Raw genomic sequence first — 16,709 nt, forward strand, 5'->3', positions numbered from 1 at the left:
TTTTCTAACAAAACCTATCCCATACCATAAATATGTTATCAGACTGTCATCTAATGAGTTTTTTTGTTGGTTAGGGGCTATAAATATCTTAGTTTAGCCGAATTGGTGATGGCTACTGGTGTTGGTGGACAAATAAAAGATGGTGGATTATGCTAATGTGTTTTTAGGTAATAGATGTACATCTTTACATATTGTGTCTTCCCTGTAAAACATTTTAAAAATCGGAAATGTTGACTGGATTCACAAGATCTGTGTCTTTCATTAGCTGTATTGGACTTTAATGTGTGAAAGTTAAATATTTTAAAAAAATATTTTTTTTGAATTTCGCGGCACTGGTTTTTCAGTGGGGGGGGGGGGGGGGGTGCCGCTAGCGCCACGCTGATCCTAGACTCAGAAATATATGTCTCAAGCCCAATGCCTAGGCTTAATGAAGGATATTTTAGTACACACGCATTAGTGGGGTTTAAGAGAAAATTTCCCTCACGAGGGTAATGTGAAATAAATGCTATAACCACCCCCCAGCCACATCTAGCTAAGTGGATGGGTCACTATTGTCTAAACACATGTTCATGAAATACAATAGCTGGTCATAATCAACCCCAGACACACCTGGCTAACTTGTCATGTAATCCTCTGGCGAAGTGGAGTATTTTGATTAGACATGTAAGTTAGCTAGCTATAAACCATCAAATAAATTTACATTTTCCTGTAGTCTACAATCATCTCCTTTGTCTTGATCATGTTGAGGGAGAGGTTGTTATCCTGGCACCACACGGCCAGGTCTCTGACCGTCTCCCTATAGGCTGTCTCATCGTTGTCGGTGATCAGGTTTACAACTGTTGTGTCATTGAAAAACTTAGTGATGGTGTTGGAGTCATGCCTGACCATGCAGTCATAAGTAAACAGGGAGTACAGGAGGGTACCGAGCATACACCCCTGAGGGGCCCCCGTGTTGAGGCCTTGTGAATGTTTAGCTTTTTAAAAGTCTTATTCACATTGGCTATGGAGAGCATGATCACACAGTAGTCCGGAACAGCTGATGCTCTCATGCATGCTCCAGTGCTGCTTGCCCTCGAAGTGAGCATAGAAGTAATTTAGCTCGTCTGGTAGGCTTGTTTCACTGGGCAGATCACAGCTGTGCTTCCCTTTGTAGTCTGTAATAGTCTGCAAGCCCTGCAACATCCGACACGCTTCAGAGCCGGTGTAGTACGATTCAGTCTTAGTCCTGTATTGAAGCTTTTCCTGTTTGATGGTTTTTCGGGGGGCATAGCAGGATTTCTCATAAGCTTCCGGGTTAGAGTCCCGCTCCTTGAAAGCGGCAGCTCTGCCCTTTAGTTCAATGTGGATGTTGCCTGTAATCCATGGCTTCTGGTTGGGATATGTACATACAGTCACTGTGGGGACAACGTCCTCGATGCACTTATTGATGAAGCCAGTGACGTATGTGGTGTACTCCTCAATGCCATCTGTAGAATCCCGGAACATGTTCCAGTCTGTGATAGCAAAACAGTCCTGTAGCTTAGCATCTGTGTCATCTGACCACTTCTTTATTGACCGAGTCACTGGAGCTTCCTGCTTTAGTTTTTGCTTGGAAGTAGGAATCAGGAGGATAGAATTATGGTCAGATTTGCCAAATGGAGGGCGAGGGAGAGCTTACCCATACAGTACAAATGGATTGTCAGACCTAGCCACAATGCATAAAATGCTGTAATATTAATCTGAAGGTAGCTAAAGCTAATCAACTAGGTTCAATGTTAGCTAGCTAGGTAACATTATTCTATAATTAGCAATGAGTTTGACAAAATTAGAAACTTATAATATCTGAAAATTTAGCTAGACTCTTACCCGTGTACATGGATGAACGCTTCCACTTCACTAAGTAAGACGTCTGGCTGTGTCGTTTCCGTCTTGTATGTAGCTACAGCTTCTTTGGCCCGTTGTGTCAAGTCACTCCGGTTCACACTGACCGTGTGCAGAAAGTAGTCCATCACAACTTCATCACACTGATCTTTGTCGATAGCGCCTGCTAAATTCAGGGCATCAATGTTGTTGAGAGCAGTAGCAACACTTCTGCAGTTCTTCATGGCTAACGTTATATCTTTCAGAAAAGCTACAATAGCAAGGATTATCTATACATTCTGAGCAGCTGATGTTATAGATATCTATAACATAGATAGATGGCATGCTACATGACAGACCAATCCGAACTCATCTCTCGTCATGTCCAGTCCATCCAATCATGGCTAGCGGAAAGGTTCCTGACTTTTTCTGTGACTAAACCAACTAGGCTCATAATTTAACAATTGTATTCATATTTACAGGTGGCATACAAGTTCGTTATTAAGGCAGATGAAAGTTCACATGTTCCAGAAGGAACTTGGTGTAGTAATTTGGCTATTAAAAATATTTCCTAGTCAGACCATAATTACTGTTCCAGCTGCCTGATAGGCGTAATTAGGTAGGTAATGTTAAGTGTAGCACGGAGACCAACCTTTACTGGGCGATACTTACTCAATTCCCGACTTGGATGACAAGCATATTTTCTGAACTTCCATGTCTAGTTGCAGGGGGTTTGTTTGAATTTAGAAAATGCTCTGTTATTTAATTAATTAAATGTTTTGCTCCATGAAGTTATCCAACAATGTGTACACCGCAATCTTGTCAATTTCAAAACTTCTCATTGATCGAGACAGGTGAGTGTCATCATGGCATGCGGCATTTTGGGGTGGACACCCACCTGTCTCAATCAAGGAGAGAAGATTTGAAATAGACAAGATGGCGGCGTGTGAATTATGGCGCCATGACCAATTTTCAGAATTATTGACCATTCGTGTGTTTTTTATTTTTCTCTTTGTATTGGAGTGTAGGCAAAGTTGAACAACATGGCATATCATGACCTTTTGTAGATGAAAGGGTGGCTTATAGAGGCTCCTAGGGTTCACGTGAATTTAATCAACAGGTACTGTATTCATAAATCACTGGCTTCGCATGGTTTGCAGTTACCAAAATGATTACTTTTCCTATACATGGACATAGGACCAGAAGATAGATAGCCCTTTGTATTGGCCTTATAGAGCTAGACACTGGACAGCCGCATCTAACTACAAAATAGACATATCAAATGATCTATATATCTTTTAGTTCACTAACACTAATGGCCAATTGTTAATCTTTTGTACTATAAGGCCTGTTTTCCCTGTACCCAGATTCCATTTCGATCCCTATCCCTTCCCCTTGGTTCTAACCCTTCCATGTTTGCCTATATGAAGGGTGTAGATACAGTAGGTATAAGCAGTGTAGGGGTCGAGCTTTCACCTTATATATCTGCAAACAATGCTTTTAATGTAAATACTGCTGGCTTGGTTACAAAACCTGCATGGACAATATGCCTGTATTGAGACCTTAGTCGAATAAGGACTAGACCTTAGTCTAGCAATACTGTATTGCAACCTGCAATTCAACCTTGCCCTCACTGTAAATACTCACTATGCTGACAAGGTTTGGTAAGGGACAGCAATAGGTTGGAAGCTTGGATTTCACCAATCCAATAACAAACAGATCAGTGAATCGCTCAAAGAGGGGAGGAAGGAAGGATGAGTTTTACACACACTTGAACAAGAGTGTCTATATCTCAAATAATGTAAAACAAATAAATATCCTTGCCTCCTCTCCTTCATTGCACTTCGCCTTTTTATCTATCAAGTATTGTCCAATCAGTGCAGATAAAGGGGAGGAGAGGACAGATCACAGCAACTGCGCAACTCACAGCAACTGAGATTGAGCAACTATGTAGCCCAAGGAAATTACCATGTATAATGGAGTAAGACTGCCATCGAGTGTGCTAAAAGCAAAATACATGGAGAATTGTCAACAACACTGCCTTTCTGGTTTCAAAAGTTCCCGAAAAGCACTGCAAATATTTCACTTTCATAATAAAGCTCCCCTTGGTGCATCTGTACCCATCACACATGTATGTCTTACTTCTCTCTTTGGAAACCTTTGGTACGCTCTCAACATGATTGACTTCCACTCCAGTCTCTACTGCAGTGTGACATATCTGAGCACAGAATGGAAAAGAAAATAAGTTTGAAACATTACATTTGGCATTTGTCTTGGGTTGTGTTCAGTACGACAGAACGGTGTTCAATGTTGAATTCAACAAAAACAGTACTGTACTGAACGACCAGTAAAAAAAAAGGTGATTTCAAATGGTCACAGCAATATTGATCAGCCAGACCTCGCCACACCCACAAAACGGAAGCAAACCTTCCTCAAAGGCTGTTGAAGAACGGTGGTCACCGTTTTGAATAAACGAGTCATTTAGTACAAACTGTCACTCAATCTAGCATGGAATTGAATGGAATTGAACTGAATTGAATGGAATTGAACAGGACATTAAAGTTTCGATTCCCTGTCATATTTGCTTATAATCCATATTGCATTACTCTTTACAAAATCAAACATACAGCGATTAGTGAAAGTCTTCACACCTTTTCACAGTTTGCTGCCTTATATTTAAATCTAAACATAAATTAAAATTGTATTTATTTCTACAACACAACCTACTCCCACATTTTCAAAATGGGGGGAAAATGTATATTTCTGGAGATTTTCTAGAATTAATATAAATACATCTTGATTGCGTGTCTTCAAACTGTAGACTTAATAATTGTTTGAAGCACCTTTGGCAGCAATTACCAGCTGTGTATCATGTTGAATAAGATTTCACCAAACTTTGTACAACTCTTGGAGCAACATAAACTACATGACCAGAATGATGTGGACGCCTGCTCGTCGAACGTCTCATTCCAAAATCATGGGCATTAATATGGAGTTGGTCTCCCCTTTGCTGCCATAACAGCCTCCACTCTTCTGGGAAGGCTTCCCACTAGATGTAGGAACATTGCTGCGTGGACTTGCTTCCATTCAGCCACAAGCAATAGTGAGGTCAGGCACTGATGTTGGGCGATTAGGCCTGGCTCGCAGACGGCGTTCCAATACATCCCAAAGGTGTTCGATGGGGTTGAGGTCAGGGCTGGAGGCTGTTCTTCCATACCGATCTCAACAAACCATTTGGACCTCGCTTGTGTACGCGGGCATTGTCATTATGAACAGGAAAGGGCCTTCCCCAAACTGTTGCCACAAAGTTGGAAGCACAGAATCGTCTAGAATGCGATTGTATGCTTTTGTGTTAAAATTTCCCTTGGAACTAAGACGACTAGCCCGAATCATGAAACACAGGCCCAGACCATTATTCCTCCTCCACCAAACTTTAGACCAAGATTTGTCCATCGGACGTCCAGATGGTGAAGCGTGAATCATCATTCCAGAGAACGCATTTACACTGCTCTAGAGTCTAATGGCGGCGAACTTTACACCACACCAGCCGATGCTTGGCATTGCGCATGGTGATCGTAGGCTTGTGTGCATCTGCTCAGCCATGGAAACCCATTTCATGAAACTCCCGACGAACAGTTTTTGTGCTGACGTTGCTTCCAGAGGTAGCAATGTCAGCCACACTCGGTAGTGAGTATTGCAACCGAGGACAGACAATTTTTACGCGCTACGCGCTTCAACGCTTGGTGGTCTTGTTCTGTGTTCTGCTTGTGTGGCCTACCACCTCACGGCTGAGTCATTGCTGCTCCTAGACGTTTCCACTTCACAATAACAGCACAGACCAGGGCAGCTCTAGCAAGGCAGAAATTTGATGAACGAAAGGTGTTATCCTATGACGGTGCCACGTTGAAAGTCACTGAGCTCTTCAGTAAGGCTGTCAATGTTTGTCTATGGAGATTGCATGGCTGTGTGCTCACTTTTACACAAGTCAGCAACGCTGAATTGGCCGAATCCACTAATTTGAAAGGGTGTCCACATACTTTTGCACATATAGTGTATATCCATTGTTTTTGCCAAATATGCTCAAGCTCAATCAATTTTTGTTGGGGATCATTGATGGACAGCAATATTCAAGTCTTAGCTCTGATTTTTCAAACAGATTTATGTCAGCATCGAGACTGGACCACTCAACACCCCTTGGGAAGCCATTGATGTGTGTTTTTAGTCTTAAAATGTGTGTAATTGTCCCACTGAAAAATAAAAGTATCCCAGTGTTAGAGCTTCAAAATATTGAGGTAGGTTTACAATAATTTTTTTCCTGGGTGTTGCCAATTTCATATTTATTTTGGTCTTGACAAAACTCCCCAGTCCCTGCCAGTGACAAACATACCTATAACATGATGCTGCCACAATTCTTGAAAATGTAGAGGGTTTCACTCTGTGATGTGTTGGATTTGCTATGATTTTTTCAACCTTTTCAACCTCTCTGGATGAACTATATAATATTCGTAAATGTTGTAATTAATAAATTGGTTAAATTAAATAAATAAAATGAACAATTCTGTGAACTGTCATGTGCAAGTTTTGAATTGACCCAATACCTGTTAGCAAAGATGTCAGCTAGAGATGATGTACAGGAGCTTGCAGGGATTTGTAGTTTTGCATGTCTACCTTGATGCTAATTAGAATTTTCAAATCTGAGAGTAACTAGAGCCGAATATATTGATTTTAGAAAGTTAATCCATTTGCCTCGGTTTGGCAGTTTCGTCCAGATTATCATGGCATTTGTAGTTCACCTTATCAGCTAATTAGCGTTTCATTTTGGGTGGGTAACAACAGGCAAATATATTGATAAAAGTCACATTGTCCTAGAGATATTTACATGGTTATAAAAATGTCACACATGAAACACAGCCCTTATTTTAAGTGTTTCTAAAATAACATATGGGGCAAATGAATGGTGGAAAAACGATTGGAACCATTTCCCTGTTTGACCACTAGGTTTCATGGGTATGATTGCACTTCTTCTTCGATGGGGTTTAACGGCGGTTGGCATCCAATGTTGATGGTACATTATCACCACCAGCTGGACTGGGTATTGCATAAGAAACAAACAAAAAAAACATTTTAGTAAAGGGGAAAACGACATCATGCAATATAAAACACATCAACTAAGAAAACCCATCACACTTCTTCAATCACAGTCCACTCCAAAATGCATCCCTACACAGGCTCAGGGTCCTATGATGGGGGTACATTCACCAACAGCATTTATTGCACGGCCTCGGGTGTGAAATCACGAAGACCCAGAAAACGTTCAGTGGCATTCACAATGATTCCAATTTTCTTAGAGTTCTCCGCTTGTGCTGTACAGTTTATGACTATTGCAATAAATAATACTAAGTCCACCTTTTTAACATGTAGCATTTCATTATCCCTCGGTTGATGAGAAACCTTCACTGGTCGTGGCGGCTCTACTACAATTGCTTCTTCCCCACAACTCATTTCTTCCAATCTTCTCGCCGTCTCCAGATAGGAGACACGCTGGACACTCCTTAGCCACTCCAAGAATTCAGGCTCATGTTCACCTTCACAGTTGCAGCATTTCCCTTAATCTGGCATACGATATTCTTCTCATCTGCACCCACTTGACACATTACAAAATATTTTACATTCCAGCCCAACCTCACATTCAATTCGCGCATATATGTACAAAATGTATTTCAGCAGATTTTGTGCGTTTTTTGTGTGGTTCAATTCGTTTGAAAATACACGAATTTATGTGCTACTTAATTCGTGCGAAAAGACACGAATTTAACCAGTAGGCGACACACAAGCCTTTGCAACAACCATAGACGCGATAGCCTGTATTTCACTATTTATTTATTTTACGTTATGAATATATAGATATTTTGTCTTTATTTAATCCCTATTAAAACATTGTGATTGTATGCCTATATGTACTGTTTTTGATTTTTCTGAACAGACTTTTCAGTAAAGAATGAATGAATGGTGTTTTATTCGGTTGTATTTCCATGTATTTCTAACAAAAAACAAACGTGTAAACCATTTTTATTGACCAGAATGTAACTGAAAATACAATAGCAGCCTTGCCATTGTCCATCAATACCAAAACATTGTTTTTCTTCGTATAACATTTTGGGAAACGTATGCAGTCATTGTAGTCTTAAATGTTGTTGGCCAACCAAAAATACCAAAACGTTAACCCGTACTAAGGCTAGGGTGGAATTGCACTGAGCTGACTGAGTGTAAATACATGGCTGACTGAGTGTAAGCACCTTTTCACTAGAAACTTTCTTGTGTTCAAATTACTGTCAGTGCGAAATAGCTAGAAAGCTTTCGTATTTCAACTTGGCTGCACCTACGGTTATGAGAACGATAAACCAAGTGCAATACCTGCGTCGACCTGTGACGAGCAGCAAAACACCAGAAAGCTTCTAGCCTACCGGAAAATTACAAGAAGAACAAGAATGGTTAACCTCATCCGGTCATGTGACATTTGTTGTTTATAGATTTTTCTCCCACACCAGATGTCTGGACACGGGACAGGTAACAGGTAGGTCGCCAGTTCGTCCCTCGTTGTCAGAAATACAGCATACATACACATTTGTTTTGTGTTTGTTAAAGTGTTTTGTTTAAAAAACGTGTTAAACCAGTAAGGAAGGTTACGTAACTAAGGTGAATAAAGAAAGTTGCATACACAACATAGAATGTGTGGATATTTTTGTTGCATTACTTGCATATATTTGGATATCATTCTCACTTATTATTTTTGCCACCTATACATTAGGCTATATATTCCCCTTTTTCCTCTTTGCATCTTTAAAGAAATACACATTGCCACTCAATCTGTATTCATCTTGTGACTTCTCCTTGGAAGAAGGAGAGAGGGACCCTAGGCGGGACGTAAAGGAGTTGATGAAATCCTGTTAAGACAGACAATCAGGTGAGAGGAGGTCCTAACTAGTCAATGATCTAAGTTGATTGAAACCTGTAGACACTGTAGCCTTTAAGGACTGGAGTTGCACACATGTCACAGAACAACATGAAAAAGAAAGTGACAGACTAATAATGCATTGTTGGTAAATGGTGACAGACTGACTGATCTGCAAGTAATAATAAATATGTATTTGTTATGCAAATTGATTTGTAGATCAGTCAGTCTGCGTGTGGAGGAGGATGAAGACCTTTAGTTACGTGCAGGACATATTAAAACACTGACATGCAGCTTTTCTCAGACGAGAGGTTACTATGGGAAGGAATTTGTTAGGATTGGAAGTTGTCTCTTTATGTTTCTTTTGAGATGGTATGGCCTCTGAGGACCCCCAAGACCAACTGGATGAGGCTATTAAAAAGGCAGGACGCCTTGCTGAGGAGCTCAACCAAGAGAAGGACCCACAAGCCTAACTGGACGAGGCCATTAACGAGGCAAAAAGGCTGGCTGAGGAGCTCAACCCAGAGCGGGTAATGTAACAAGTCTTACATTACCGGTAATGTAACCCCCATAGCTCCCATACATGCATAAATATTCCCAACACAACCCCAGCACCACAGCGTTATGATTTGTCATTGCTTTTTGTTTGTCAAAGAAGACCACACATGGCACAATGTGAATTTAAACGTAGATTCCGTGATATGACCTGAACACGGGCATCAATGATATTGCCCATTGAGCATGAGGCACAAGGGTGCACTTGTTAGCATCCTTGTGAACTTCTATACATGTTAGCTGTGTGAGTGAGCCAGAACGTGGGTCTACTGCAGGTGCCTTTCCTCAGCTGACAAATCACTTCACCTTATGTGAAAATATAATTCTTGCTTGTGCTCAAGCAGGCCATGCTTGTGGGAGACTTTTATTAGTGGGCCAGCCATGATAATTGAAATGCACTTTTTAGGAAAATAAGAAGAAAAAGACAAACAAGCCTCCAGGGATTAGGTTCAGATGGAGACAAAGGGATGAGAGAGGACAGATTGTTCCTCAAACCAGGAAGGCAACTACATCCACTTCTCTTGGTAAGTTTCATCCCGTCTAGGTGTTTAATTTTATTGGTCCCTGATCTGACTTTTTCCTTTCAAACATACTGTATCATAGCATATCAAACGTTTGTTGCCGTGCCATAGGCCGGTCTAGTACCACCTACCCAAAGCACATAATACATTACATGCAGGTCTGATCCCACCTTTCCCTGTCTATAACTGTTGTCTGTCTCTGATGAAAATGCATATTTAACGAAAGGAGTGTCAGAACTCCAGCAAGTCTTTTGAATTAAAAACCTTTTTATTACAATTTTTTTCAACTCCAAGGGCCAGTACATCAAGAGCCAGACTAGTGCAACATTTTGGGCCAGTCACTGAGGAGGAAGAATCAGGTATTGATGAGCGATTGAATAGATTAATCGATACAATTCCTTGTTATTCAGTGGCCTTGTAATTCATTTATTATATTTTTATTAAAGCTGTAATCGGTAGTTGAAACAATAACAAAGCACACTCCCCTCCCCTGTGATGGCAAATATGCACTTCATGAACAGGGTGTGTTTTTTTTTTTTTTGCGGCTGAATGTATTATATCAAAGTTCAAATGTATTCTTGTTTATTGTTGTATATAAATATTGTCCCTAGATTGTTTCTTACCATTGGACGTACCAGAGGTGATATGTGGTTGCCTGACAAGCACCATCCATGTTGGCCCTGGGAAACATATCATCCTCGTAGGAATAAATGGTATGTGCAATATCTACAAGAACTAAACAGTGGTAATGCAATGTAAAACAACATTAATTCAGACTACATTTTTTCCCCTCAAAGTCACTACAATGTCACAGTGCCTGTGCTGACCTGCACAACCTGTCTTAGCACCTGGACAGCAAACTTGGCAGATCTGATAAAGAATGGGTACTGGCCTGCCACTGTCAACTGTGACACCATACACCAGGTAGATGTGTTCAGCTCTTTTGAGGAGCTGAAAGTGTCAAACCCAGGAATGTCCCGTCTGGAGTTTATGTGGATTTTGGAGCAGCGAACTGACTTATTTGGCAGGGTAACAATCAATTATACTCAGCTTTACCAATGTATGACTTCAGGTTAACAATATGTTAAAGTTATGTTACACAAAGCGTAGTAACAAAATGTATTTCCACTACTACAACTATGTTAAAACTGCAGGTCTCTTGCTACAGTATGTGTTAGCCTCCTACACCACTGTCCTGCCATGCCCCTTATCTGTGCCCTTCTTGCATCCAATATTTCCTGCTCTTTACAACATAAGTACTCGTCCTACTTTTGCGTTGGCTTTCACCTGCTTTGCTGTCAACACTATGCACTGGCCCTGCTTTAACTCAAATCCAGTCAGCCATAGTGAATTATAGTATGTTTTGTTTATACTATTGTTGTAAGTTATTTCATAAATTTTCTATGTGTATTTTTCCCTTACCAGAACGGAATGATCTGTGGGGACACTTTTCAAAAAAGCTTCTTTGGGTGGATGTACTGCCGCTCTGAAATTGATCAGGTCTGTGATATACAGTACATTGACTGCCCAGCCTGTTCCCCCGACATGCTTGCAGTGTCAGTGGATGGGAACAAGAAGCTGTATCGATTCAAAAAAGGGTATGTAAAACTATTCATAATATATCAAATAACATCATACTCTATATCATTTAAACAATCCAAACAAGGTTTGCCTAATCTTTGTCCAGTGTGAACATTTTCAAATGCAGTTGAGTTAATTTTTAGCTTAAATATTTTGAGTTTGTAATGAAATGAATTATCAACATTGTCAAGTGTCCCACAATCAGTTACTGAGGTTGATTGCTATTTCATATGTTTAATGCATTTCACGTATCCTTTCAAGGACTGATGACAAAGGATTGTTTGATGGCGTATTTATCTGCAAGGATGAGGATGTGTCTGACTTTGTGAACTATGTCCATACAAAGACTAAACATGTACGTTTCCTGTGTATCTTCTAATCTGTGAAATAGGACTGGCCTCGGGCCATCTGACTCAAAGGCAGACTCGTTATACACTATTCCAATTAAAACATATCATTTTGGAGAGATGGTAATCCTCTCTCCAAGTCCAGGGTCGTTACACCACTCCCTCTGTTCAGAAATGCAACCCACTTTACAAGTGCTTGTTTTTTACAGTCAATCTCCAACTTCTGTTTGAACACAGGGGGTAGCTCAGCGCCCTCAGCTAGATTTTAAAAACCGAACTATTAACACCATTAACACTCCTCCCCCCCCCCCCCCCCCACTTTATTTTATTTTATATCTATACTCTTCTACTTCCTTGTCTAGGATTATGGAAAAGCGCTATGTGGAGCATCCTAGTGGACAGCAGCTAAAGAGTCGTCAAGGAAAACAAACAACAAACTTGATGAAGAGGGACTCGAAGTTGCCGTCTGCCGCCACGGAATACTTCTAAGGAGCCTCAACATGATGCGCAGAGAGATATTTGCTGTTCTTGCAGAAGGAATTGTCTGGCAGCAGGAACATACAATTCAATTTGGCCATCCAAAGTTGCCCTTCATTGTCCAGAGCTCGCCACTCTTCTAGACATGAAGCCACTTCTTTCTGTCACGCATGCAAAGGCACATCGTTTGAAATGCAAGGTAAGTTTTTCTTTATTCAACTGTTCAACGAGATTTTCCAGCTTCAGTCCTTTACAAGGCTTTCCATTTAGATGTTTGTTATTCACATAATTTCAATATTAAGTCAATAATGTAAATGTAAATTAAGATTAAGGGGGGAGGATGGAATCAGGAAGGAGCTGGCACAACTCTGGGGGGGTAGTGGAACAAGGGAACAGCTTCAATCTGTTCCAAGGAAATGTCCAAAGAAGGTAAACAATTTGTTTAAGGTTGTTCTATTCAGCTATGTTAATACTTATCTGGAATAAGGAGTTCTATTTGGCTTTTCTAGCAAGAACAGACATGCTAACCATCCAGGCCGCGGGGTGGAACAGAAGGAAGAACAACATGCACAGAGTATTGTCCATAAGATACTTGAAGGTGTATTGTGTGGACCAATACATCTATTTTAGAAGTATTATATCTATGCATCTAATTCATTTTAAAACAATTAATTATTCTGTTTTGTTTTTGTCATAATTCTCAGACTACAGCAAAAATCCAGGAGGAGACCCAGACTCTCGAAAAGTTTAAGAGTGATTTGGGTGTAGGCGATGAGACTCTGTACAACTGGACAACGGAAGTTCAGCAATGGGCTAATACAGGTAAATTAATACAAAAAAATAATAATCCTAAATGTAACTCTCCTGGACTGTCACCTTGACGTCGTGGAGAGGCTTGCGTACTCCAATGACCCTGAGAGCTAACCCTTAGAGGGTGTATTCCACCGGCAGGTGCAATCAAGCCGGACAGGTGGAAGGGTAGGAGGCAGACAAAACATTCCCTGGTTCTCCAGGTTGGGGCTCACTCACCCCCCACATAACAAATAATTTGTTACAGAAACCTTCACAGGCTCTATGTTCCTCCAGGAAGTGAGTGCAACTACTCACCGTTGGAGATACGTTGTTCATTTATTGATGTATTGTATTTCAGAGGAAACAAATGAGAACATGGACGGTCCCCAGGTACTACAGAGAACAATTGAAGTCCTGTTTCGTAGCATCAAACAAAGGAAACGGAACCTCTACCGTCAAACAGGTTTGTTACATTTCATGAATATTGAATTGCACACACTTCATTTCTCTTTTATTTCAAAGCCATGAAATGTAACAAATAATTCCATTCTCCTTTTGTTTTGATGACAGATGGATGCAAGAAAAGACACCTTCTGCACAGAAAGATATTGGAAGAAAAGGCCAAATTGACAGCTGTCACAGAGGAGTACAACACCCTTGTACCAGATTCAGCAATACTATCTACAGATGAAATCCTATCTGCAGACCTTCATGCATGGCCTTGGGAGCTGCATGGACAAAGTCAGTAGTATGTTTGTGTATCACAGTAACTAGGTTTCTGTTTTGCTATCTGTGTTTGTTCAGTTGCTCAAACACAGAGAGCACTGCCATTAAAGTTACAAATCCACATTGCATTCTTATGAATTTACAGCTGACCTACTCACAAAGAAAATAGCCTTTGACCGGGTGATGCTCCTGAGATGGCTGAAGGAGGAGGAGTTAACTGTCCTAAAGGAAGTCAAGCAGCACTGGGAAAGCCTAAAGAGGGAATCGGAGAATGTGCAAGACCTTGCTTCACATGTGACACTTGACCTAAGCAGGCAAAGTAGGGGAACTTTCATTAATATGTACAATTGATGTTGGCACCCTGTAATTGCTATTGTATTTAAGGAATACTTCATTGCATTTACCCTACACATTACGATTGTTGGAGGGAGGTGTCTTGGCCCATAGCTTTGCTGTATATCAGTTTGACAGAGTCCTGATGTCTTCTGAGGCTGCTGACTCTCCTCTGAAGCATGGAGAAGAGACCTCTGCTCCCAGCTTCCGACTGATTCAATTGCAAGCCTAACACCAAGAAGATAACTAGATGACCTCCTGGAAGAGGACCTAGATGACATCTATGACAGCGTCCACTACAGCTCTGATGACGAGGGATCTATCACAGACTGAAGGTGTTCGTTTGGGTGGTTGCAGTTTGCACTGGGTGAAAAGTGATTCCATTTGTTTTGCATATGTGCTTTATCTGCCTTCCTAAGGAAAAATAGGTTGAACATTTTATGGAAAATAAACGTACGTTTCTTCCTTGTTGACAATGTGATCATGTGGCACAGATTTGCGAAGGGCGCTCGTCTGTTACTGCTTTTGCTCGGTTACATGACCAGTTCCGATGCACCCCTTTAAATGGCCAATCTGCAGTTGCTACATCCACTTTTGGATTCTTGAAGAATATGATTTATAAATGCCTCATGGACATAGTTCAACTGCCCTACTCCATCAGATCCCAAAATATATATATTTTTCTACTTCAGTGTTTGTAAACAAAGTAAATGTAAACATACACTAGCATGTGTCAAACTCATTCCACGGGTGAGCCGAGTGTCTGCGGGTTTTCGCTCCTCCCATGATTGATGAAATAAGGTCACTAATTAGTAAGGAACTCCCCTCACCTGGATGTCTAGGTCTTAATTGAAAGGAAAAAACAAAAACCAGCAGACACTAGGCTCTCCATGGAATGAGATTGACACCACTGGACTATAGCCTCGAAACATGGTTTAAACCAGGGGTGTCAAACTCATTCCACGGAGGGCCTAGTGTCTGCAGGTTTTTGATTTTTCCTTTCAATAAAGCCCTAGATAACCAGGTGTGGGGAGTTCCTAACTAATTAGTGATGTTAATTCATCAATCAAGTATAAGGGAGGAGCGAAAACCCGCAGACACTCGGCCCCCCGTGGAATGAGTTTGACACCTGTGCTCTATGGTTACATTTCTCCAGCCCCATCCCTCTGCTTTTTACAGAACCATTGGTGGGGAGAACGATTTATTGTTTCACCTGGTGATTTCCAATTTAAACATTGTTAAACTAATGTACTGTGCTTGTGTGTGCTTATTAGTTTAGTTAATAAAAAACTAAAAAAGGTTATCCTTGTCTTCAAGTAATCATTTCCATCCTATTGGAGCTACATTGGTACATTAGTCATGGGCTTTAAAGTCAACAATTCCTTATGTATGTATGAGATGTACAAACGCTTAACTAGTACTGAGTACATTGACCAGTTACTACTTTACTCTCACTAAAGTCGTTTTTGAGAGGGCTACTTTACTTGTACTTGAGTACAAGAACTGACTCCCATCAGTTTGAAACAGGGTAGTTGAAAAATAATGTTGCTTAGAATCTACAGGCACTCACAATGAATCATCAAAAGTATGGACACAGAATGATTGAAGTGATTATTGTATTTTATTATGTTGACCCAATTGTGACCCATGACATCTTTTGGGAAGATTAATGGATAAACTTGGAAATGTTTCTATTGAAATGGTGGTTGTCCCATCCTGATAAGGGCAGTTGCAAGTGACATACTTGTAATGCGACTATTAGCAACAGCGGATCACGTTCGCGTTTGTTCGTTTTTTTTAATTAGAGGAAACAAATGGCACTTATACAGGCAGGTCTGACATAGTGGGAGAATTGTGAACATGCACGTATATATGTCTGTGTTGTCACAGCGTTTGGTCGTTCGGTCAGAGTTTGTTTTGGTTATGTGCGTCGCAATGCCCGTGACGTAATAGACTGTTTCTGAATTTTCTGATTACATTTCTAAACTATTCATAAATTATTATTGCGCAATGTTACTTTCATTTGAATGTCGTATACATTGTTGGATTCTATTAAATAATTGAAGTAACAAATACATTATTATGTTACAGAAACCGGAAAAGTTGTGAACTACAAATGTGGCACCATTTTGTAGTTTTTCCATAACCCTAAATGGTTTGTTCTTTATCAATATCTTCGCCAATATCATTCTAATTGATGTGTAAAATTACATGTACATTCATTAGGACATACATAACGCTGTACAGCATCAGCACATGCCAATTCAATGTCTGAAGTAGTGCACTTTTTTAAATGTGTTTTTCGTCATAACAATTTAAGCTTGACATGTGTGATTCTTTTGATGTAATAAGGTCCCATTACTAAACCTTCATGTCTAATAACGTTTGGATATGTTAATCTATTCTTGATTTTAAAAATAATCAAAGTTTGGGGAAAAAATCAACTGTTAGTGGCGCTACTGAGCACCCCATGGCCACCAGGGGTATGAGATTGCATAATTATGTCTAATTCATGCAGAGGATTATTTGTGCAAAGCCGTAAGACTGAGCTACAAAAAAACAGTAAAAACATATTTTGGGGGATTC

General features: G+C 40.4%; 1 protein-coding gene across 6 annotated transcripts; it reads left to right on the forward strand.

Moving 5' to 3' along the window:
- The first annotated feature begins 8,311 nt into the window (after nt 1-8,311).
- LOC129835037 (uncharacterized) lies at nt 8,312-15,426 on the forward strand. 6 transcript variants are annotated; one of them, XR_008756367.1, is made up of 13 exons: nt 8,312-8,413; nt 8,686-8,803; nt 9,161-9,321; nt 9,753-9,870; nt 10,162-10,226; nt 11,293-11,465; nt 11,710-11,803; nt 12,158-12,471; nt 12,977-13,094; nt 13,423-13,527; nt 13,635-13,805; nt 13,936-14,109; nt 14,254-15,426. XR_008756367.1 is itself a non-coding variant. In XM_055900378.1 (8 exons), exons 3-8 carry the CDS (start codon nt 12,418-12,420, stop codon nt 14,256-14,258), a joined length of 627 nt encoding a protein of 208 aa, XP_055756353.1. In that variant the 5' UTR covers nt 10,664-10,896; nt 11,293-11,465; nt 12,158-12,417; the 3' UTR covers nt 14,259-15,426. The 6 variants fall into 6 exon arrangements, 1 of the variants encoding a protein (XP_055756353.1); XR_008756364.1 differs by lacking the exon at nt 11,710-11,803 and having other exon boundaries at nt 8,313-8,413; XR_008756365.1 differs by lacking the exon at nt 11,710-11,803 and having other exon boundaries at nt 8,317-8,413; nt 8,738-8,803.
- Nucleotides 15,427-16,709: the final 1,283 nt, after the last annotated feature.

Source organism: Salvelinus fontinalis, chromosome 36 (assembly GCF_029448725.1).
Source record: "Salvelinus fontinalis isolate EN_2023a chromosome 36, ASM2944872v1, whole genome shotgun sequence".
Lineage (NCBI taxonomy): Eukaryota > Metazoa > Chordata > Actinopteri > Salmoniformes > Salmonidae > Salvelinus > Salvelinus fontinalis.

Excerpts from the sequence above, each read along its gene's own strand:
- LOC129835037 (XM_055900378.1), top strand. The coding sequence starts at position 12,418 with ATGAAGCCACTTCTTTCTGTCACGCATGCAAAGGCACATCGTTTGAAA. Across the intron at positions 13,095-13,422 it reads TCAGCAATGGGCTAATACAG|AGGAAACAAATGAGAACATG; the intron begins GTAAATTAATAC and ends ATTGTATTTCAG. Across the intron at positions 13,528-13,634 it reads GAACCTCTACCGTCAAACAG|ATGGATGCAAGAAAAGACAC; the intron begins GTTTGTTACATT and ends TTTTGATGACAG.